Genomic DNA, 26052 nt, shown 5'->3' on the forward strand with positions numbered 1-26052 from the left:
AAAAAGAATTTTTAAAATGTTTACAGATTATAGGGAATTTGTAAAACACAGAAAAGTAGAAAGAAAAAAAATCACCTGACTTCTCATCAACAAAGGCAACCATCAATACTATGCCAACCAAGATTTTCCAGTCTTTTCTTTTAAGGAATATTCTTTTGTGTAACTTCTTTTCTTCCTTGTTATCCATATACTCTATAATAAAAACAATAACTTGTTGAGCATTTATTATGTGCCAGATTTTTCATAGTTATCTATTTTAATTCTTGAAATAACCCTATGAAGTGGATTTTTTGTGGTTTCATTTTACAAATGTGAAAAATATTAAAGCAACTTGCCTAAGATATATAATCAGTAAGTGATAGAACCTGGTCTCTATCCCTGGTCTTTCTGATATCCAATCCGTGCTCAACTGCTGTGATATGTTTTTTTGCACATTTTATATCCCTCTTTCATTACTGAGTTTCTAAATTTTAACTAAAATAAACTTACATCTTGAAAATGGTGATCAACACATGTTGAATAAGTGCATGGATTTTTTATAAGAAGAAAAAGGAGTGATTTGAATTCCTATTGAGGAATTTAGCACACGACAGATGGTAGGTGCTTAATATCTGTTGGACGTTATGTTTTGATGATTATAACCAAGGTAAACTTGCAGGGTCTGATTATCAGTGAGGAAGAACATTTCTCTTTTCAACACTGGAGCATCTTCTGAAGAGAGGCTGATCCTCTCCATACCTAATGACCTTCACAGATAATTAAAAGATCCTAGTACCATCTCACTGTTAGATGCCTAGAGATAGAAAATTAGAAGATGATCTTTGGGATGCCTCCCTCTGCTGATGATTTCTATTTCCCTGGATCTGGCGGAAGTGGCATGGCCTGATTAGAAAGAGCACCATGTGAGTCATAAGATGTAGCTTCCCCATCCAATTGGGTCACTAGGTAGCTGGGTAAATTTCACAATTAACTTATTCTCCCTGGTGCTGTCTACAACTGAGACACATCCTCTAGATAATCTCTAACATACCTTTCAACTCAAAGGCTTCATTAGAACGAATTATTTAAAATCTCTCTATCACTGTCTTAGTTTGCAATGGCTGCTGTGACAAAATATCGCAGACTGGGTGGCATGGACTAAACAATAGAAATTCCTAAACAACAATTCTTAAACTGCTTAAACAACAGTTCCAGAGGCTAGAAATCCAAGACATCAAGGTGTTTTCAGGCTTGGTTTCTCCCGAGGCCTTTCTCCTTGGCTTGCAGGTGGCCGTCTTTTGGCTGTGTCCTTACATGGTCTTTCCCCTATGGGTACACATAGCTGATGTCTCTCTGTGTGTCTAAATTTTTTCCTCTTATAGAGGCACCAGTCAGATTGGCTTGGGGCCTACCTTAATGGCCTGATTTTAATTTAATCGTTTCTTTAATAACCCTATCCCCAAACACGGTGCCATTCTGAGGTACAGGGGTTAGGGCTTCAATATAGGAATTCTGGGGAAATACAATTCAGCCCAAACCAATCACTTAAAATTTTATTATCTGGAGGCCACTTAAAGTGCTTGACTGCTATTATGAAAACACCTCCACACCCTACCATACAAAACAAAAACACAGGGCCTGCAGCCTCATGAAGTAGTTAGGGACCCTGACCCCTCTTACTCTGTGGCTTTCATCTTGAGGGTCCCAATAGGCTTCTGGAACTGAGGTATCATGGCTGCATACAAAGCTGCAGAAATGAGGAAGACAGGGAGATCAAAGGAACAGCCCTGCCAGCTGGATCAGCTCCCACTCAATGCTCCCGCCATGACTGGCCTAATGGGCCAGACTTAGACACCTGGCCACACATACCTGCAGAAGCAAAGAAATATAGTCACCTGGTTGAGCACATTATTGCCTCAAATAAATTATAGAGTTCTACTATACAGAAAGGCAGAGAATGGGGAGATTTTGAGTATATAACTAGAAATCTCTACCAAAATTTCTTTGAACAATATATGGGTGTCCTCATGTAAGACATGGTACAATTTCTATTTTAGTGTCCAGGTTGGAAAGCACAATTCAACCATCACCATTTTAATGATGCTCTAGAGTTGCATTGTCCAATACGGTACCTGTGTGTGGCTAGGGGTACTTGAAATGTGGCTAGACCAGATTGCGATGTACTGTAATGACAATGATTTTAATATCAGGTTTAAATAATATTTGTATGTATTGACTTAAATAACCCAATATTCGAAGTTAAATTAAGTTCATCTCTTTCATTTCACTTTTTTAATAAAGTACCAGAAAACTTTTAATTGCATATGTGGCTCCCATGATATTTCTGTTGGACAGTGTTGATCTAGTATATCTTCACCCCAAATAGAAGTATTCTAATGGCAACCTTTTTTGAAAAAACTACTTTTATTTGGAAAAAACTTTTAATGTTTATCTAGAGATTAACAGCAGTAATCAGAATTAGAAATGTTTTTTTCCCCATTTTATAAGTCATTATTAATGAAATTGAGAAGCTGACTTTTGTAGTATACTCATTATTGAGCAGGAAATTTGCTTAGTTTTACAGGCCAGTTAGTGGTACTTGCCCTTCATGCACACTTGCTACTTTTCCAATCTGTGCCCAAGAATCAAGAAGCCCATATTATGTTTTCAGAGCTAAGAACATTCGTTCCTCCCTGAAGTAAATTTAATATAAAAAAGCACCATACACATTCACGTAGAGTGGAAAGATGTTTTGTGTGAGGGCTAAGTAAAGTTATTTGGAGAAGTAAGTTTACTCAAAAGGAAAATGTACACACACACACACACCACCACCTTCCTTATTATCATAATGACTTGTTACCTATTTGAAAAGATACGTGCACCTCAATAGCCAAGACAGGGAAACAATGTAAATGTCCATTGACAGACGAATGGATAAAGAAGATATGGTCTATCTATCTATCTTATATCTATATATACATATGCACACAACAGAACATTACTCAACCATAAAAAGAATGAAATAATGCCATTTGCAGCTATATGGATGGACCTAGATATTATTATACTAACTGAAGTAAGTCAGAAAGAAGAAGACAAATACCATATGATATCACTTATATGTGGAATCTAAAATATGATACAAATGAACTTATCTATGAAGGAGAAACAGGCTCACAGACATAGAGAACAGACTTGTGGTTGTCGAGGGGGAGGGGAAGTGGGGGAGGGATGGATTGGGAGTTTGGGATTAGCAGATGCAAACTATTATATATAGAGTGGATAAACAACAAGGTCCTATGAGAATGATACTCAATATCCTGTAATAAACCAAAATGGAAAAGAAAAAAAAAATGACTCGTTACCTTTGCCTCCTTGAGTGTAATAGGCACAGGACAAAAACTTGCAGTAGCGGGGACAAGCAGTTCCGAAATTATGCAGAAATAGAAACCATTTGAAAAATAATAGTCATTGGGTTTCATATCCAGCTGCTTCTAACCCTACTTGGATTAACTGCTGTTATTTCTTTCTCTCAATAATCCCTGCAAATGCCCTTGATAGCAGTTCTAATCCTGAATAGGGTTGTCTTGAAAGCTTTCAAATAAAATAATATTTGGAAACTATATCTCTAAAATTTACATTACAAATTTGTACTTCATTTTAAGTACATTGGAAATAGAGAAAAATTTAACTATGTAAATCAAAATCAACATGATTCCATCACTCAGAGAGAGCCACTATTTAGCAAATTAATCTCTGTTCTGTAGTTACATATTTATATAGGTATATTTTATCTGATTCATATGTGTAAATTTGTATTCTGTTCATTTCATTTGGTATTGTATTATAAGTGACTTTCATGTTTACCGTAAACATTGTTATTAGCGGCAGCAAAATAGTGTGTCAAATGGATATACCGTAATTTACTTAACTATTCCTTTAATTTTAGATCCAGGTTTGTATTATTATAAATAATGGTGCTTAGTGTATAAATCTCAGTCCAATTTCAGATTATTTCCTGAAAATAGATTTCTAGAAGTGAAAGTAAAGTGTCAAAAAGGATTATTCGTATTCCTAAACTTCTTGATTCATATTTCCAAATAGCTTTGCACAATATTTAGAAACAGAAATGAGAGTGTTCAGAATAAAGTTATGACTTTATCTTGTGCCTGAAAACTAAGAGGTTATCAGTTGAACCACGGGTCTATTTTTCATTCCCTTCTGCTCCCCCATTCCCAAGGATTTCCTCCGGGTTTCACCTCTGGTTGAAAATCATCACTATTTGGCAAAGCCAGAAACTCAGGTGGGGATATTCACCTTTGACACATAGGACATAAGCACAAAACACAGGACCTGAAACAGAGACACACACAGTCAGAGAGGCAAAACTGGATCCACAGCCAAGGAGCTGAAGCAAGGAGGTAGCAGGCTTAGGATGGCAAAAGAGTCAAGGCAAGAGTCTATGAGAATGAAGACCATATGGGGCTCTAAGTGGGTCGCTGTTTACTGGTGCCGGCAGGCAGCCAGCTCTTGGGAGGTCAGAGGATAGGGCCATGCGGGGGATCACCTGCCAGCCTGCCCATGCCCTTTGGCCATAAGTGGGGCATTCTTTCTGATACCAAGCAGGACCCTGTGAGGCTCCTGAGCACAAAAGCCTTTCTGGGTCCCCTGTTTATTGATTACAGGAAATAGGTTTCATTCAGCCTCCATGACCTTCCTTGAGTTCCAAAGGGCAGGTTCAAACAGTTGCTAATCAGGGAAGAGAGGGGATGCAGAGACAAGGGAGGAGCAGGCAAGAAACAATAGTGCAGCCTTGGGGCAGGATCCTGGTTCCCCCTTAAGGGATACACATAACAATATCTTTGAGCTGTTCTGCAGATACTAAACCCCCCCACCCCCGCCAGCTGGGAGAAATGAACTGTATGTTGCCCACAAGCACGTAGACCCCAGACCAGTTGGAACCAGAAATTTGATGATGCCGACTCCCAATGACCTCACCACAAGCCAATCAGAAGAATGTCCACAAGCTGACCACACTCTGCTCCTTGAACCATTACTATAAAGCTCCTCACTACCCCCTTCAGGCTGGAACACACAGTTTTGAGGGCATTAGCCTGCTGTGGCCCCCTTGCCTGGCAGAGCAATAAAGCTATTCTTTCCTACTTCACCCAAAACTCTGTCTCTGAGATTTAATTCGGTGTCAGGGTACAGAGGCCAGATTTGGCTTCACTTCCAATATTAAAACTGCTTCTTTCTTGGGTGTCCCTTACATGAAACCACAAGGAACATGATCTTCATCATTTAAGACCTCCTTTGGCAGAAAGAAAACATTGCCTGTGTTTACTATTGCCATGCCCATCTTCCCAGGGCTGTTCTCTGTTTTCTTTCCTTCTGCTTCAATTCAGCTCCCATCCTCACTCCTTCCTATTTATCCTCCCAAGGTCAGATGAAAAGGGACTTCATAAAGCCCTGCTACATGCTGACCCAGAAACATAGACTTATCTCTCAGTGCGCCCTATCGCAGGTGTGATAACATGTCCTACGGCCTTCATTCTAATGCAATGCAAGCTCCAGGTGGGCAAGGCCTGAGCCTGCCTGTCTCCTGGGTTGTGTCCTTGTCACTGGGACCAAGCCTGGATCATTTGAGCAGCTTAATAAATATCTGTTGAACAAACAAACAAACAAAATGAAGGAATCTATCTTCCCCCAAATGTGGAAAAGAGCCTTCATTCGGTCACCTGCTCCCCTGAGTGTGTGAAATCACAAAGATAGCTTTAGCTCCCAGGGCTGCCTTCCCCTACACTTGCTGAGAGCATGCCAGTCAGTCCTGGTAGTTTTCAGACAAATCGAATTAGAAATGGTTGTACTCATTTGGAAAATCAAGAACTGGCTTTGAAATCTTTCCACACATATTAGATTGAATCAAGATCGTTTCCCCCCCAGCTCATAAATGCTTGATTGGCTTTGCTTGATGCCTTGTGATGGAAACACAGCCTTTCATTGCTAGCTCTATGTTTTACTCACCAGCGTGTTGTGATGTCTGGATTATGATTAAAAACAATGAAAACAAAACAAACACACATAATGAAAATGCTTGGTAAATAACAGCTCAGCACAGTAAACGTTGGAAGTGCTTTAGGAAACTCTAAAACCATCAAGGTAAGCAGAACTTCAAGCTAGGTCTGCCATATTCCCTTGAGGTCTTAAAAATTGATTTTCTGGTATAGCAGGTCAGCCATACCTGACTTATCATCTCTTTTCAGGACCCCAGGAAGGGATGAGCTGGGACTTGGCTGTGACAACATTTGAGGAGTCCCAGTGAGAGCAGACTGGCCACTTACCCTACACCTCCCTTGCTCACCCATGTATTCCTTGCTTTAGCTTCTACCTTAGTCCCCAGACTCAATTCAGACTCATACTACTTTTGGTCCAGGTCTATTCCTAGCCTACCTCCACCAGGTCTTTTTCAACAGACAAAGAATGGTCCACTATTTATTTTATTTTATATATTTTTAAAATTTATTTTGTTGAAGTATAGTTGATTTCCAATGTTGTGTTAGTTTCTGGTGTACAGCAAAGTGACTCAGTTATACATGTATATAATAGTTTGCATCTGCTAATCCCAAACTCCCAGTCCATCCCTCCTGCAACTCCCTCCCCCTTGGCAACCACAGGTCAGTGAGTCTGTTTCTGTTTCGTAGATAAATTCATTCATGTCCTATTTTAGATTCCACATATAAGTGATATCATATGGTATTTGTCTTTCTCTTTCTGATTTACTTCACTTAGTGTGATAATCTCTAGGTCCACCCATGTCATTGCAAATGGCGCTGTTTCATAGAATGTCCACTCTTTAAATCCCTTTTATTTTTCTTTCTCTTTTTCTGTGTGGGCAGATGGAGAGTTCTCAGATGACAGACAGCTGGGTGCCCTGGGTGTCAGAGGACCGGGGTCTCAGATCTGGCAGCTCAATTTCTGGTTTGTGCCACCCTTCCTGCTAATGCCAATCGGCACTGCCACCCCACCCCACCCCACATCAGAGGTACAGTGAGGGGATGGGCTCTTCCCTTTTGGGGGAGTGAACTGCAACTGTGCTTGCGTGTGCCTGGAGTCTGTAGGCTGCCAGGAGGCACAGGGCTCTGGGGCAGTTTTCCCCCACCCTCCTAGGGAGCCAATCAGACTGTCTGCCAAAGTCCAAGACCATAGCATCCCAAATGCATCAATTCCATTGCACATCCTGGTGGCCAGTAGGTCCTCAGGGCTTGGCTCCTCTCTTATCTCTGTCCTACTCTTCCCAGGGCACTCAAGCCCAGAGCAGGGTCTTACTGCTCAGCTGGTGAGCAGTGTTTGCTGGGTGAAATAAAGTACCAGAAGAAGAGAGTCAGGAAGTGTTGGCAAATGACCTGATTGAGTTAGAGGCCAATGACATTGCCTTCTCCTCACATGCATTTTATCTATAACTTCTGTATTTTCAGATTATAATTTAAAGCAGAGCAGAGGATAACTTTCTGGTGCCTTCTGCAAAAGACCTAACTGGCTTGAATCGCTATCCCAGGCAGTAGTAGGTGTCTTTGTAGTGAAGCGAGTCCAGAAGGAACGCACTTGCCAAATGAAAATAACTAGACAAAGATGGCACACATCTTCTCTGGTCAAAGTTTGACTGCTGGAGAATGCCCACCAATGAGAAATATCTATTAGCAATTCATCAGTGATTGGCCCCTTTATCTATAACCTATGGTCTATGCAGCCAATACAAGATCAGCAAGTAAGTCACAATTTTGAAAGAGAGTGGATTCTTGCCATAGAGATAAGGCAAAAGCAAAGCCCAAGTAGAAATTTAGGCATGGTTAGCTTTTGCTGTTAAGGTCTAAAATTTGCCATGTACATCCATAGCCTCAACTGAAATAAGCAAAGGATTATGTTCAATCCTAAAGCTGTGAAATAGGCACTAATTCAGTCATTTTTTAAATGTCTTTCTTCTCAGTCTTATTAGTTCCTTGTTTTAGCCTAGTCAATTTTGGCATTTTTGTCTTTACACTATCTGAGACCTGGCTAAAATACCAGGTGTCCAATGAACAAGTGGTGATAGATTCCATGTTTAGGAATCTTTGACAAACACAGAGATCATTAGATCACTGTGTAATACATTTCTATCTGTTCCATCTACCATACATCCACATTTAGACCATGATGATGTTTCCCCCATTGTAAGCAGAACAGCATCTTCTAAAGTTGGTCCCTCTGTACATGTGATAAGCCCTGTCTGTGACAGTTTATCTGATCCATTCCGTAGTCACATAACACAGACTTAAGTGGTACTAAGTTCTCTCTGTCAGATCCTCCTTACCCATGAGACACTAGGAGACCACAGTAATTATGCTATTACTCTAAGATCTTCTTTTGGATGAGTTCCCCCACCATGGAGGAAAGATTTTAGTTGGATGCCTTTTACTGGATTTCAGTCAGCATTTGACAAGCTTCTGATATGGTGGCAGAATGACCTGGATACATTTGGAAGGAGGCTGCAGCTGAGAACCTGTGTTTTCTCTCATTGTTTTCCTCTGATTTTCCTTGCACTGCCCTTGGACCAGCACCCAGCTACGTGGCTTACATATAATTTCTCCCATTTTATTATCTCCAAGAAAGTTTCAACCACCTTAATTCCCGATACATTTCCGCATTAACCTAGCATTCTCTTTGTATTTTAGGATGCTGTTTCTGGAGAGGTGGGCAGGAGGAGGAATAGTCAATCAGGTAGCTGTTATACCCTGGTAAACATGTTTTTTATTTGGGCTTCCCTTTTAAAAATATGGACCAGTATCATCTTCTGCTTACTTGCTTTAAATTATATATATATATATATATATATATATATATATATATATATATATATATATATATATATTTATCTATGGAGACTCTTGCTGTATTCCCTGAAGTTAGAAAGGAATTGGTAGGGAAAAGTCTTAGGTTTCCTTTCTTATGCTTTGAAGCATTATTTTAAAAACATCTTAAAAAGCAAGTACTTGGTTACACTGCTCACTCCAACATTGGAAATGACTCTGTTGATGCCTATCCCCCCTTCTAAGAGAAGATAGATGATAAGAATATGGGTTTTCAGTCTCAGATGCCCAAAGAATGAGGGCCCTTGTGGGAATCTGTGAACCACCCAGTCCACCAGCCTCGGGTTACAAAAGAGGAAACTAAGACTCTTAAGGTCACTGGCCTCAGGTCACCCAAAAAAATGGCAGATCAGGAAAAAGAAAAACGAGGCAAGAACAGTGCTAGACACAATGCCCATGTTCTCGTTTGATCCTAAATCAACACTCTACCATTATTCTCACAGCTATAGTAGCAAAAATTAAGGAATCAGAGAGACCATATGGTTTTCCTGGTAAATATTCATGATAAGAATCCAATTCTGCCTAAATTGAACAATTTCACTTTCTTCTCAGAATTCAAAGCCAGATGCTCTCTACCCAACTACAGATGAATTTTTATGAAAAGCCTATGCAAGTAGTAAAGAGTAGCTAATTATTACGAGGCAGTCTAAGCGATAATGATAAGTGTATGGTAACACTTGTATGGATATGTGAATAGATGGTCTAGGGACACAAACCATTGGGACCTGGTGAAGAAGGCAGCCACCTCGGGGTTGGGAGGGTCTGAAAAGGCCCCAGGAATGGGCCAGGAGGAAGGAGGGAGGGGGTGTGAGGGTGGGTGCAGAGGCCGGAACAGGTCACTCCTGGTGGTGGGAGAAAGGCAGGAAGTATATTGAGGGGACTGGTTGCCATAGTAACCACACACATGGATTAGATGAATGAGCTTAAGAACTTGCATTTGCTGTCAGTGTCTTCACACAGGAGTGGGAGGGGCCACCAATCAAGGCAGGTGATGGTCAACCCACAGTGCAGGGCCATCCCTGCTCTGTGCTATTTGAGGTCCCTAGGCAAGCAGAGGAGAGTGGAAGCCCCTCAACCCTGCACAGCACCTACTATCAATTTTACCTGCAGACTATCTGCTTGCTGCTCTCCCTCAACATTCTAGACAGAGCCCTCCACAAACCCTTAAGTGCCCGAAGTATGGCCCTTGAGCATCCTTTCTTGCACACAGTGCATACTCTATTCCATATCTACAGCCCCCTGAGGGATGCATCTCAAGCACAATATGACCCTACTGCCTAATCTATACATCAGTTCTCTCTTCACCCCTTTCCATTCTGTTTTGTCCATAGGATCAAGTTCTAGTACCTCGACATGGTCTAAAGTCTTAATGATTGCATCCCTTCCTGCCCTTCCCACTGGATCTTGCCTGCTGTTGTGCTGGCTTCTGAACTGCCATCAGCTGACCTTCTGGCAGGTCCTTGTATATACCGCCCACCTTCCTGTCTCTGACCTTAGAAACTGCGTTCCCTCTCTCCTCGGATAAAACTTCTGCTCACTTTCCAATTAGTTACACCTGTTCTCCTGTAAAATCTCAATTCCAATGTCACTTCCCTAAGGAAGCCTTTTGTAACCCTCCAGATTAGAAGAGGCTTCCTTTGTGTGAGACCTCATGTACTGTTTCTTCATAGCAATTAATAGTGTGGAGGTTTTTCTCTGCCCTCCAAAGGGAGAGCCTGCTTGGGTAGGATGAATCAATAAAAAGGGCTTGCCTCCTCCGGCTGGCACAAACCTGCTTCTTGTGTTTTAAGGTCCTGACCGTTCTTAGGAGTCCATCAAGCTTCATGAATCAGATAGGGGACAGTACAGCTCTTGTTGTTAATGGTACAAAACAAAGCGTTTTTCCATAGAAATGGACAGTCTCTCTAAGATGGTCTACGAACAGATCTTAGAGTTTCAGCGTCCTGTGCTCCATCCATAGAAATCAAAGTCTTTTGTCTGAGAAAAGAGGTGGGACGGGAACTTCTGTGTTTTGAGGGTTGCAAAGGAAAGGCCATGGTGGACCCCAGAGGAGGAAAGTGGACATGGTTTGGGGGACCCCGAGGGACAGATGGGCCCGTCACTTCTGTATACCTTATCTTTTGGAGAAGAATGAGCATGTATGAGCATGAAAGCATTGGGCACTAAGAACTGCCATTTGGGGGACAAAGAGAGGCCCCCACTTATAGGTACCAGCGACCTGTGGCTCAGTGGAGCCATTGTCCCATGGAGGGTCACCATCCAACTGGGGCCTGGTGGTGTTGTCAGGTGAGACACATCAGACACCAAGGATTTAGACTGTTAAGTGTAGAGTGACCTTCTTTTGGGACAGTGAAAGGCCCTGTAGATCTTGTAATATATTCAGGGAAAGAGAGACCATGGCAGCGATACTGACTTTCTTGCAGTCTCATCTATAGGATCAGGGCTGGCTGATTTACCTTGAAGATTTGACCACCATGGTGCATCCCTGTGTCATGGGATACTTTGCATCAGTTACAGTCAAAAATGTACATTTAATGACTATAGACTGAAAAGGAACAGGATCCCATTTACGTGTATAATTTATAAGGCCCTGTGCTTAGCACATTGTTTTACAATGTTGGAGAAATCTTGAATGCATGTTGAAATCCCTACTGAATTAAATCTACAGTAGAATGGGGAGTCTGAGGCATGGAGTGTCCTTCTTCACGGGGATGCGATGAAAGTTGAATTAATGGATTAAGCTGGTATATAGGGTAGAATACAGTCTGTTGACTTTTTGCTGCTCTCTGTTTTGACACCTTTCTCAAGTACATTGTCTTCTCTCCCTTTTTTTTTAACAATTTTGTCTTCTTTAACATTGAAGTATAGTTGATTTACAATGCTGTGCTAGTTTCAGGTGTACAGACACATGCACACACATACATATATATATATTTCAGATTCTTTTCCCTTATAGGTTATTACAAGATACTGAGTATAGCTCCCTGTGTTATACAGTAAATCCTTATTGATTATCTATTTTATATATAGTAGTGTGTATATGTTAATCCCAAACTCCTAATTTATCCTTCTCCCACCCCTTCCTCTTTGATAACTGTAAGTTTGTGTTCTATGTCTGTGGGTTTACTTCTGTTTTGTAAATAAGTTCATTTGTATCTTTTATTTTAGATTCCACAAATAAGTGGTATCATATGGTATTTGTCTTTCTCTGACTTACTTCACTTAGTATGATAATCTCTAGGTCCATCCATGTTGCTGCAAATGGCATTACTTCATTCATTTTAAGGCTTGAGTAATATTGTCTTCTTGCATGCTCTTTCTAAATCATTGCTGGGGACTCCCTCAAATGCTGTCTTGAGAAGGATTCTGGAGTCACAAATGGCATTATTGAAAATGATTCAATAGTCCGTGTTGATTTCAAAAGTACTACTTTTTCATTTAGCTAATTTCTTCTTTCTCTCCATTGTGGTGAATGGGGCTGAGTATCAGTGCCTCTTGACACTTTGGCATTTCTGCCAGCAACCAGCACAGCTGAGATGGATGTGGAACGGGGCAGGGGGTGCTGCACCACAGTGTGACAAACAGCTCAGCCCGGAACACTCACATTTGTCAGGAGAGTTGGGTCAGATTGGGTGTAAACGGCGTTTCCCATCTGCTCCCATCTCTCTCTCCTACTTGCCCTTGGACCTACCGTTGGAGAACAGAGCAGGGGAGTGCTCTAAAAACAGAGAAGTTTTGGACAGCTCAGGCAGCTGCATGGACACAAGGGCAACAGAGGACAGCATGAGGGAAATGTGGGAGACGGAGTGGAGAGCACGGCCTGCAGTGATGTGGAGACACCGTCCAAAGACAATGCATTTCCAAGTTCTCCTGCTCCCTGTTGAACAAAGCATTGATCCCCACACCTGGCCTTATCTTAACCAGTGAGGATCCCTGAAGCATTTATTTGAAGTTCTTGCCACCAGGATCTTGCTGGGGAACTGGAGTGTCCCCTGAGTGCCTCTCAAGGGCTTCTGGGTTCCCTGGCCTATTTCAAAGGTACTGGGGCCCATTAGACTTTCAGTGGAATGCAGGGGACAATCTCAGTTCCTCTAGACCCCCGCTGTCCTGAGGACCACCCTCCATGATTGTCTATTCAGAGAACACTCACAAAATGGCTGAGTCGAGCTAAATATTGGACTTTTTTAAGGGTTATTTTAAAATTGAAAAATAGCTGATTTACCATGTTGTGTTAGTTTCTGGTATACAGCAAAGTGATTCAGTTATACATATATATATTATTTTTCATATTCTTCATATGATTTTTTACAGGATATTGAATATAGTTCCCTATGCTCTACAGTAGGACTTTGCTGCTTATCCATTCTAGTTTGCATCTGCTAACCCCAAACTCCCAATCCATCCCTCCCCTGCACCCCCTCCCCCTTGGCACCCACAAGTCTGTTCTCTGTGTCTGTGAGTCTGATACACTGGATTTTAAATCAATGCAGGAAGGGGTGTTTTACAAAGTCCTGGGCTTCTACCTTCAGCCTTGTCACCTTTCCCCCTTCTACACAGCCTCAAACTTTGGGTACAGCTTTGCTGTGGCAAATTGTTACCAGAGGAGGTGACACTGACCTCAGGAAAAGTAAAGGGCAAGAAGAGTTACTGCTACTCCCAAGTTCCCTGTGGGAGCATTTGTGATTTTGCTTTGTTTAAAAGATAGCCTTGCCTCAGTTAATCTGCCATAAGTGGGGATATTTCATCTTGAAAGGGTATCAACCAGAAATCCAAAAATGCAGATTAAGGGGCAGTGGGGCATGGAGGAGAGAGAGCCAGGCACTTGCTCTGGGCTGGGGGCAGGTGGTGGTGGAGAAGGAGGAGGAGAAGACCAGCAGGAGGCGGTGGCGGCGTCCTTGCTGGGGTGATGGTGCAAGTGCAGGTGCTTGTGTGGAGCTGCCTGGCTGAGCGGTGCCTGGTCCGGGGTCTGCAGCACTGCCGATTCTCTCCCGGAGGCAGGGGGCGGGTGGGAAAATGCTGAGCAGGTTGATGAGTGGCAGCAGCAGGAGCCTGGAGCACGAGTACAGCTGCACCATGCACCTGCTGGATGACAGTGAGTACACCTGCACCATCCAGGGATATTCAAGATGGCAGAAGAGTAGGTAGATGTGGAGTTCATCTGTCTCCACGGATGCATCAGGAATACATCTATAGATGTGACAATTGTTGCAGAACACCAGCCGGAAACTAGCAGAAGACCTTGGGCACTGGAAAGGACTATAAAGATCCTTGCATAACTGAGATGAGCGACTTGCAGAGTCTTGGCCCCTTGACCAGAAGTCGGGCCTGAGGCTCAGGAGTGGGAGCACCAAGTCCAGGATGCTGGGCCACTAGAGAATTCCCAGCCCCAAGGAAGGTTAATCATCGAGAACCCTCACGGAGGCCTCTGTCTGAATCCAAGACCCAGCTCCACCCAACTGCCAGCAGCTCCCAGTGTTGGACCCCTCACACCAAACAACAAACAAGACAGGAACACAAACCCACCCATTAGCACACAGACTACCTAAAGTCATACTAAGCTCACAGATACCCCAAAACACAGCACTTGACAAGGCCCTGCTCTTCAGAGGGAAAAGACTCAGCTCCACCCACCAGAATGCAGATACCATTCCCTCCCATCAGGAAGCCTACACAAGACACTGAACCAACCCCACCACCAGGGGCAGAGAACAGAAGCAAGAGGAACTATGACCCTGCAGCCTAGGGAAAGGAGACCTCAAATACTGTAAATTAGACAAAATGAGAAGACAGAAAAATATCCTACAGGCAAAGGAGCAAGATAAAAACCCACAAGACCAAACAAATAAAGAGGAAACAGGCAAACTACCTGAAAAATTCAGAGTAATGATAGTAAAGATGATCCAAAATCTTGGAAATAGAATAGAGAAAATACAAGAAATATTTCACAAGGACCTAGAAGAACTAAAGAGCAAACAAACAGTGATGAACAACACAATAACTGAAATTAAAAATACTCTAGAAGGAATCAATAGCAGAATAACTGAGGCAGAAGAACAGAAAGTGAGCTGGAAGATAGAATGGTGGAAATAACTGATGCATAGCAGGATAAAGAAAAAAGAGTGAAAAGAATGTAGGACAGTCTCAGAGACCCCTGGGACAACATTAAGCACACCAACATTCGAATCATAGGCTTCCAGAAGAAGAAGAAAAAAAGAAAGGGTCTGAGAAAATATTCGAAGAGATTATAGTTGAAAACTTATGCAACACGGGACAAGAAATAGTCAATCAAGTCCAGGAAGCACAGAGAGTCCCATACAGGATAAATCCAAGAAGAAACATGCCGAGGCACGTATTAATCAAACTAACAAAAATTAAACACAAAGAAAAAATATTAAAAGCAGCAAGGGAAAAGCAACAAATAACATACAAGGGAATCCCCATAAGGTTAACAGCTAATCTTTCAGTAGAAACTCTACAGGCCAGAAGGGAGTGGTAAGATATATTTAAAGTGAAGAAAGGGAAAAACCTACAACCAAGATTACTCTACCCAGTAAGGATCTCATTCAGATTCAACAGAGAAATCAAAAGCTTTATAGACAAGTAAAAGTTAATAGAATTCAGCACCATCAAACCAGCTTTACAGCAAATGCTAAGGGAACTTCTCTAGGCAGGAAACACAAGAGAAGGAAAAGACTTACAAAAACAAACCCAAAACAATCAAGAAAATTGTAATAGGAACATACATATTATTAATTACCTTAAATGTAAATGGATTAAATGCCCCAACCAAAAGACACAGACTGGCTAAATGGGTACAGAAAGAAGACCCATATATATGCTGTCTACAAAAGACCCACTTCAGACCTAAGGACACATACAGGCTGAAAGTGAGAGGATGGAAAAAGATATTCTGTACAAATGGAAATCAAAAGAAAGCTGGAGTAGCAATACTCATATCAGAAAAAATAGCCTTTAAAATAAAGACTATTACAAATTACAAGGAAAGACACTATATAATGATCAAGGGATCAATCCAAGAAGAAGATGTAACAATTGTAAATATCTATGCACCCAACATAGGGGCACCTCAATACATAAGGCAAATGCTAACAGCCACAAAAGGGGAAAACAACAGTAACACAATAATAGTAGGTGAATTTAACACCCCACTTACACCAATGGACAGATCATCCAAACAGAATATAAATAAGGAAACACAAGCTTTAAATGACACATTAGACCAGATGGACTTAATTGATATTTATAAGACATTCCATCCAAAAACAATAGAATACACTTTCTTCTCGAGTGCACACAGAACATTCTCCAGGATAGATCACATCTTGTGTCACAAATCAAGCCTCAGTAAATTTAAGAAAATTGAAATCAAATCAATCATCTTTTCCAGCCACAACAGTATGAGACTAGATATAAATTTTAAAAAGCAGATTAAAACAGCAATGGGATATCAAAAGCAAGCTGGTAGATGTTTTTTTTTAACAGTGGTACCCAGTACAGAGGAGGAAGTTCTCAGAGATGGCTGCCAAAAGCCTCCATGTCAGACAAACATAGGTTTGTCCTCCATTGTCACTGCTAAGGAGGACTCTGGCTTTTGTCAAATCACCTAGCTTCTCCAAACCCAATTTGTGCATTTTTTAAATGAATGCAGTGTCATTGTGTAGAATACATGAGATATGCATGTTAGCACTTAGCCTAATGCCAAATGCAGTATAAACTGTGGGCAATTTCTTGATGGATATCAAGGGCCTTACCCTTTGGCACATTAATTAACTTCTGGGGATCTAGCCTAAAGAGAAGAACACATCTAAACAACTACAAAAAATGATCAATGCAAGAATATGCTCATAGCGGTGTGCTTGATGAGTGCATCATTAGAAATGTACTATTGGGAGAAGTTTGTTTGGAAACTGCTATTTGTTTTCAGAAATGCAGGACTATCACTAACAAATATATTTGGGACCTAAGGATGTTTTTTTCAGGATTATGAGGCTGTACAACCTGAAGGATTAATCTGTTCTAGGACTAGGAGCTGTCCTAGGTATCTAACCCCACTACCTGGCTACTTTAGTGCAAAGTTGAATTCAGGCAGCCAGGCAAGCCAGGGCATTCCTCTTTCAGAAATCCCTGTCTTTTTTTTTGCAGAAGTGGCACTGGCTATGGAAATAGGTGGAGCTTAGCCTCTTTCATTGGCATTGAGAGATTTACAGGGAACAAGGTGTGTCTATGAATAGAACAGACTGTGTTTGCCAAGGGGGAAGGGGAGTGGAGAGGGATGGATTGGTAGTTAGGGATTAGCAGATGCAAACTAGTATATATAGACTGCATGAACAACAAGGACCTACTGTATAGCACAGGGAACTATATTCACTATCCTGTAGTAAAACATAATGGAAAAGAACATGAAAAAGAATGAGTATATATATATATATATATATATATATATATATATATATATATAAATATATATAACTGAGTCACTTTGCTGTACAGTAATTAACACAACATTGTAAATCAATTATAATTCAGTAAAATAAGTTAAAAAAAGATGTGTCTATGACTATTTAGAGGAAAATGCTGCATTACACTTACCTGAATAAGCTCACTGCATTGTTGTAGAGGTTGGCTATAAAAATTACAAATGGCTTTCATATTGTAACACCTATTCATGATCTAGACGGTATTCCAGGCTTTCTCCTTATTCATCTAGTAAAAGTGACTCCAGCGCCTGGCTCAGCTGGTCACATATATACATTTGTTTATTTTCCTGTAACTTCCTCAAGTAAACTCGGACCCATTTTCCCTCACTTATGCAAAGGATAATCTTCTTCCACTTCTTCCTGGTTCTAGTCTACACACACTTAATACTCCCCACTTCTGGTCCTCTCATGCATCCCCCACCTGACTCCCCATGTTACTAAAAATACTCTTAATACATTAAAAATCTGGCCAATGTCACTCTACTGCTTCTAACTTTGAATGATAACTTTAGCAAAGCATAAACTCACCTGCTTCATGGTCCATGGCCCTCTCTGTCCTACTGCAAGTTCACAAATGACTCATTCCTCAGGGATGCCATTTTGCTAGTTTTTCCAAGCCTTTGCAAACACCATGCCATCTGCTGAGAAGGCTGACCTGGCACTCACTCTTGTCTTTCCCCACTTCCTTCCAGGAAAGAATCGCCTCCTTTGTGAAACCTTTGCTTCTTTAGCTATTTCTTCTACCAGGCTGCCCTGGGGACATTCCATATTGTAACAAAGTTTTCTCATACGTATCTCTTTGAAAGGTATCCCAGTGCTTGGCACTTAGTTGACTTGCAGTACAGCATTATTCAATGAATGAATGTAATTAGTTTTATCTCTGGATCCCTAGAAACTTCTGATGCTTCCCATGCCCCCACCCACCCTGGGTCTTGGATGACCCTCTTTGCAGATAGCACCATGATGCAGAAAAAAGAATGGAAAACAATCTTGTGGGTGTGTCTGAACAAAGTTGACATATTTTTCCCTTTAAGATCTTGCTGCTGTATGTAAAATGATCCTGAAATTAAGGTCAGCTCCAGGTGGTTGTTTATATCAGCTGTCAGATTGCAGAATAAAAAATGGCTTTTATATATTTGATTTTTATTGTTTTCCAGGGCAATGTCACATTTTCCTGCTCCGAACCACAAATTGTTCCCATCACATTTGTCAACTCGAGCAGCAGTTATTTGCTGCTGCCCGGCACCCCCCAAATTGATGGGCTCTCGGTGAGTTTCCAGTTTCGAACGTGGAACAAGGATGGTCTGCTTCTGTCCACAATGCTCTCTGAGGGCTCAGGGACCCTGTTGCTGAGCCTGGAGGATGGAACCCTGAGACTCGTGATTCAGAAAATGACAGAACGGGCAGCTGAAATCCTCACAGGTACTGTCCACTGACAACTTCTATGTCGTTTCTTGTTCAGCCAAGTCGATACATGTTTGAGAATCTGACCAAAACATACAGGCTCCAGCTCCCAGGGGTGTGAGATGACCAGTCTTCACAAATTTACTCTAAGTCTGAAGAGCCAACATTTGTTTTTTTTTTCTCCTTTTATAAATTTTGTATTGGAGTATAGTTGATTTACAATGTTGTGTTAGTTTCAGGTGTACAGCAAAGTGATTCAGTTATACATAGACATGTATCTATTCTTTTTCAGATTCTTTTCCCATGTAGGTGATTACAGAGTATTGCATATACTTCCCTGTGCTATACAGTAGGTCCTTGTTGTTTATCTATTTTATATATAGCCGTGTGTATCTGTTAATCCCAACCTCCTAATTTATTCCTCCCCTCATCTTTCCCCTTTGGTAACCATAAGTTTGTTTTCCAAGTCTGTGAGTCTGTTTCTGTTTTGTAAATAAGTTCATTTGTATCATTGTTTTTAGTTCAATATATAAGTGATATCATATGATATTTTTCTTCCTCTGTCTGACTTACTTCACTTAATATGATAAACTCTAGGTCTAATCATGTTGCTGCAAATGGCAATGTTTCATTCTTTTTTATGGTTGAGTAATATTCCACTCTCTCTATATATATACCACATCTTCTTTATCCATTCATCTGTCAGTGGGCATTTAGGTGGCTTCCATGTCTTGGCTATTGTAAACAGTGCTGCAATGAACATTAGGGTGCATTTATCTTTTTGAATTACAGTTTTCTGTGGATATATGCCCAGGAGTGGGACTGCTAGATCATACAGTAACTCTGTTTTTAGTTTTTTAAGGAACCTCCATATTGTTCTCCATAGCGGCTGCACCAATTTACATTCCCACCAACAGTGGGAGGGTGCAAGAGGGTTCCCTTTTCTCCACATCCTCCCCAGCATTTATTATTTGTAGACATTTTGATCATGACCATTCTGACCAGTGTGAGGTGATACCTTATGGTAGTTTTGATTTGCATTTCTCTAATAATTAGCGATGTTGAGCATCTTTTCATAATAGTTTTTAAAATGGTTCTCAAAAAGCTGAAGATTGGAAAGTACTTTCTTTTATAGCAATAGAGTATAGGTCCTAATGTATAGCAACATGGAATAGATGTATGAATAACATCCTGACTCTTCTATCTGCCATTCCTTCAACATGGAGCCATGGAATTTTCTCCCTCCTTCTCTACTTGTTATCTTACTGACGTCCCCTGTCCTTCTGGAAGCAATGTGTTCACTTGGTGACAAGTACTTACCGAGGTCAGACCACCTGCAGGCATTGGATTGGGGGCTAAGGCAGGCTGCTAGGTCAACAAATCCTGAGAAGTCTTCCTGGCTCTACAGCCTGAATCAAACCACCTCCTCTGTGCACCCTGGGCCAATATCCATCCTGGATTATAGGACACTGAATCATTTATTTAATTTAAATGTCTTTCTTCCCCCACTGGACTGTGAGTTTTGTTATGCAATTAAATTAGAGGAAATTGAGTTAAGTAAAGGATGTGACTTAATAGTCAAGATCAGGTCAGGCTATGAGAAAGGCTCTGATGTCAATGGGTGAACAAAAAAGCCCATTGAACCTGTTATCGAACCAAACTTGGGTCCGCTCACCCATGTACAGTAAAGCCAATCTACTGACACCGAATTGTGGTGAAGGAAAGTATAGATTTTATTGCAGGGCACCAAGCAAGGAGAAGGGGCAGCTCATGCTCAAAGACCTGAACTCCCCAATAGCTTTCAGGTAAGGGGTTTTAAAGGCAGTGTGAGGGAGGGAGCTGCAGGGTATATGATCAGCTTGTGCACAGTTCTCAGATTGGTTGGCATCAAGGTGAAGTTTCCAGCATCATCAACCTTCTGGTTTCAACCAGTCTAAGGTCTATGTGGTTGTAGTCAGCAATTTTCATCTGGGGGCAGGGGTCAGCTTCCTGTAAAAAAAAAAAAACAACTTTTGGAATATGTGTCAGGCCTTTATCTTTATCTTTCAGGGAACTGGGAATTTGGTGATTCTGCCATGTGGCTGATTTATAGTCTAAATTGTTACCAGTTTCCCAGCCCAACAGCTATTCTTTATTTCTACATCTTCACATTCCTAATCATTAACTTTTTTTTTTCCTAATCATTAACACTTGAGCAGCCTTTTGAGACTCAGCATAAGCGTGGGAGACTAAAGCAAAAGCCTATTATTTCAAAGGAGGGACACAGTGTCTTGTATACAGTTTCAACACCCTGGAAATAACAGAAGGGCGTGGGTCTGTGAGTCAGAGAGGCAGGTTCCAAAAGCACCTTTTCCCCTTACTAGTTAGTCTGGGGACCTAGATGAACTTAACTTTGTCTCCCATGTAAGTGAGAGTGCGTTTGTTATCTACAGCTGCGTAACAAAGTATACCAACATGTATTAGTTGAAAACCACACGTGTTATGTCTGATTTTCTAAGAGTCAGGAATCCAGGAGCCCTTTGGGCAATTCTGGCTGCAGTCAAGTTGTTGGCAGGGGCGACAGTCATCTCAATGTTCAACCGCTTCTTACTCTGCTTCCAGGCTAACTCATGTGGCTGTGGGCAGACCTCAGTGGATCCAAACTTATCCCCACGCCCTCTCCAGAACGCTGCCTCATTGATAGGGCAGCACTCTTACCCCAGAGTGAGTGACCCTGGAGAGAGTGGGAAAGAACCCCCAGGACAAAAGCCACAGTCTTTGTATATCTCATCCCATCCTTTTCATCATATTCTATTCATTAGAAAAAAGTGAATAAGTCTAACCCTTGCTCAAGTCAAAGGGATTATACAAGGGTTCAGATATTAGGAGTCAGAGCCAGCCTCGGCATGTGCTTGGTGACAGCAGCAGTAACCGAGGGAGACGAGCAGGGTCCCAGCAGCATGGCCGCCGAGATTGAGAGGGTCTGGGGGAGGCAGTGCTTCCAGTCTGAGGGGCTCCAGCCTAGTGGCCACACCAGGAGGAAGACAAAAGAGAATGAAAGAAGCAGATAATCTTGAAAGTATAGAGGAAGAACGGGTTTGTGAAACAGGATCTGACCACCAACCTCTTAGTGATAATCAGCAAATAAATTGTGACTATTTTGTTGACAGCCTTTTTGAGGAAACTCAGAAGGTTGGTATCAAATGTTTGTCTGCCACTGAACAAAAGAAACTGGTAGGTGTAAGTATAAAATTATGGAAAAACGGATTCACAGTCAGTGATGATTTCAGAAGTTATTTTGATGGTGCAGCTCAGCAGTTTCTGAACTCCATCAAAAAAGGGGAATTACCTTTAGAACTACAGGATTTTTAATAATGAGGAGGTTGATGTGTTGATGTTAAAGTTGAAGATAAGAAAAATGAAGTATATATGTCAACAAAGCCTGTGTTCCAGCCCTTCTCAGGACAGGGTCACAGACTGGGAAGTGCTACACCAAAAATTGTTTCTAAAGCAAAGTGTATTGAAGTTGAGAATAAAAATAAGTTGTCTACTGTCTCACTAAACAGTCTGGAACCCATCACTAATATACAGATCTGGTTAGCCAAAGGGAAAAGGAGTGTCCAGAAATTTAACATTTCTCATAGGATAAGCCACATCAAATACTTCTTCGAAAAACACCAAGGATCTCAAAGAAGTCCTCCCTTTTCCCCGGCAAGAGCTCTTCCTTTCCTCAAATTGCTAGATGAAACACTCACACTAGATATTAGTAGTCATGGATCATTGGGGACCATCTTAGCATCTACCTACAAAATGAGATTTAAAAAATGCTTATATCACAAGACTGTGACGATGATTAAATATGATCTAAACCCTTTAGCACAGTGTTGAGAAGCTATTTAGCAAATTTCTTTCTCTTCCACACTGACTCAGGACCTCAGGCAAAAACAGGCCTCACTCCTTAGAGTCATAAAAGCTGAGTGAGTTTGTGCAGTCATGGGGCTTTTATGAAATTTCTAAGATTTCTAGTCATGGAGGTGAGTTAATCGCTTAGAAACATAACATTTTTCATGTGCAGAGTTATAAAGGTTAAACCTCGATCCTCCTTATTTGAAGAAGAAAAATCGTGAGCTGGCGTTGGTCTGTTTCTCTCCAACCGGCGAGATGGTTGAGTACAGAGACTTGCAGGGCTCAGGTCAGAAATGCAGTTTTAATAAAGTACAGGCCCCAGTGGCACTTTGCTCTAAAGCATTACCTGTATTATTAAGCATGTGTCAGTCCATTAAAATGTGTTGATGACTGCGAGAGAGGCTGGTTAAAGCTGCCCCAATATCCAGTAAAGAGGGAGAAAAAAATCATGTTATTTTAGACCTGTCTCTAAAAAAAAATCAAACAAGTAAAAGAAAGATTTAAAAACATTCTGATGTCTGTCTCAAAAAACTCTTGCTTGCTTCTTTCTCCAAAAATTTCCTGAAATTTGGAAAATTTAGAAATTTTGGAATTTCTTTTATTTTTCTTTGAAATGGATCAAGGCTTTTTGTCTACTGGCATTGTTCTACCTGCGGGGAAAAGACAGGTAAACAAACAAAAAAATCAGACTAACAAGAACAGTTTTCTCCTCCCATACATTTCTGAAGAACCTTGTTTTCCAAGTACTTGAGATTGTATTGGCTTTATAAGAGAAAAATCTGACATGAGAAATTAGAAAAATAATAAACATTGTTCTAATAATTTTGAGGGCCACTGGGGCTACCCTTGACACATGGTACCTCATGGAAAATAGAAAATAGCACATTATTAATTGAACAGGGAATCCAGATATTTAAAGGTTTACTTGAGAGTAGTTCATGTGTTTCTAACGTCTTGGGTCTAAAAGAGAAGGTGACCCCTATGAGAAGGTCAGCACACGGATGCCTGGCACATTCACTCCTGTTACCAAAGCTTCATACAGTGTGCATAGTTTTTGGGTTGTGTGGTTATTTTGTGCAGTTTGCATTGGGTATCAGGAAGAGAAGTCCAAACGAAATCGTCCTCAAAATAGAAGGCATCTGAATTTAGTTGTTCTAAGGGATGAAGTTTTAGGGTGTTGAAGGACAACAGTATAATCCCTCCCTTGTATTTTTCTTTATTTTCTATTTTTGTCATCTCCTTTCTTGAAAGCCTTGTACATGTGAATATGAGGCAAAGTCAAGGGCATCCTTTCACTGTAAGTGATATGACAGTAGAACCAACAATTACCGTGGATCTCATGCAGGTCAGGCATTATGCAAGGACCTTGTCATACAATACTACAGAAAAAAAAAAAAAAGAGCTCATGAAACATATTAAGTAGTTCTTATTTTACCAACAGGCACAAGGGGAAATTGAGAGTCAGCAATTAAGTTCAAGTGACCAAGCAGGTGTTCAAGCTCAGGCCTTTCCTTTGCATCCCCAAGTCCATGGTCACCACAGTGTATCTTGCTGCCCCCCATATTTATTCGTGATATGGTCAGATGTTTATAAAGAATTCAAATGCAGAGAAACTCTGCTTTAGATGAAAGATGAAATGTACAGTATGCTGTTAACAAAAGTAGCCTATGTAGTATCTAAGTTTGGGTTTTCCCAAAACATTTCACTTGGTGGTCCCATCAATAGACAGATTTGGGGGTTAAGTGGGGCTGACAAGGGATTGTGAATCCATTGTCTTTGTAGACTTTTACTCCACTTTAACTGACATTGCCTATTTAGTGTTATAAAGTAAATTATTCATATCTATATGTTAGCATACACACATACACACATACACACACTAATAGTCATTGAGTATATGTGACATACTTTACTCAGACTTTTTTTTTTAATGTTTATTTATGTATTTATTTATTTACTTTTGGCTGCCTTGAGTCTTCATTGTGGTGCACAGGCTTCTCATTGCGGTGGCTTCTGTTGTGGATCATGGGCTCTAGGCACATGGGCTTCAGTAGTTGTGGCACACAGGCTTCAGTAGTTGTGGCATGTGGGCTCAGTAGTTGTGGCTCACGAGCTCTAGAGTGCAGGCTCAGTAGTTGTGACACATGGGCTTAGTTGCTCCACGGCATGTGGAATCTTCCCGGACCAGGGCTTGAACCTGTGTCCCCTGCACTGGCAGGAGGATTCTTAACCCCGGTGTCACCAGGAAAGTCCCTCTCAGACCTTTTTATTTGTTTTTATTATTTTTTTTTCAGACCCTTTTAAATGCTCAGTGACGATTCCTTAGTAAGATTATCATGTAAGTACGAAGGGTACTAAGTGAAAGCCTAGATGCTTCCAGAGACTTTGCCATGCCTTGCGTAGCTTTTCCCATATTCTCGTCACCCCTGTGCGTCCGATGCCACGTGGAAATCTGGGGGCTGCATGGGAACAGAGAGGAAACCTTCCAGGAGCCCTGCTGCTCCCACGTCCCCTTTCAGGGATCAGAACATCCAACTGTGCAAATCTTAAATAAACAAAAAAAACACCTGGATTTCCTCCTTTATGCATTTCACACTCTAGTTCCTCACCATTTCTCCCCAGGTTCCATGTGTCTTGGGGACCACTTTCTCTCTCAGGGCCATACCTACCCCTGGAACAATTGATACCATGTTTTATTTTTGAGGAGCAAATGGCTGCTATTTTTAAAGACTCTTAAAAAGGTGCTTAGAATGTAGATTGTCATTGTCCAAACCAATCTGGATAACTAAGAAAGCAGGAACTTGTGCAAAAGTAAAGGAGACCACCTGGTTCATTTCTTTAGACAATCGAGGCAGAGTGTTTTGAATTGCAAGTGAAACATTCAGTAACCAAAAAAAGCTGGCACCACTATAATTATTTTGCAAGTGGCCTGACATTTCAATGTTATTTTTATTTTGCTGATGAGAACGAGAACGAGAATGAGAATGAGAATAGGAATGAGAATAGGAAGAAAGAAGTTTGGGTCCTTCAGTCCTGAAAATTTGAAGTATGTTATTTTTTATTTTTATTCTTTTTTGCGGTACGCGGGCCTCTCACTGTCGTGGCCTCTCCCATTGCGGAGCACAGGCTCCGGACGCACAGGCTCAGAGACCATGGCTCACAGGCCCAGCCGCTCTGCAGCATGTGGGATCTTCCCGGACTGGGGCATGAACCCGTGTCCCCTGATCAACAGGCAGACTCTCAACCACTGTGCCACCAGGGGAGCCCTGAAGTCTGTTTTTGTCTGCTGTAGTGCTTCTCTAAACATCAAGTTCTCACTGAAAAGCCAATCTGGGCAAAGACCTTGAACTCAGGCCTTAGCGTCCAGAACTCCAGCTTAGCTA

The 26052-nt window shown here is 41.3% G+C and overlaps 2 protein-coding genes across 3 annotated transcripts in view; both read left to right on the top strand.

Annotated features, from left to right (window-relative positions):
* The window catches only part of CNTNAP5 (contactin associated protein family member 5), an 876608-nt gene that overhangs the window by 478212 nt on the left and 372344 nt on the right, over positions 1 to 26052 (top strand). For both annotated transcript variants that reach the window (XM_032637306.1, XM_032637307.1), the window contains exon 8: positions 18538 to 18802. In XM_032637306.1, the coding sequence (XP_032493197.1) occupies positions 18538 to 18802 (265 nt within the window). The remainder of the gene's footprint in view (positions 1 to 18537; positions 18803 to 26052) is intronic.
* LOC116756769 (UBX domain-containing protein 2A-like) lies at positions 21818 to 22651 on the top strand. The gene is given in 1 exon segment (XM_032637692.1): positions 21818 to 22651. A coding segment is annotated over 1 exon segment (834 nt).

This window comes from Phocoena sinus, chromosome 7, assembly GCF_008692025.1.
Source record: "Phocoena sinus isolate mPhoSin1 chromosome 7, mPhoSin1.pri, whole genome shotgun sequence".
NCBI classification, from domain to species: domain Eukaryota; kingdom Metazoa; phylum Chordata; class Mammalia; order Artiodactyla; family Phocoenidae; genus Phocoena; species Phocoena sinus.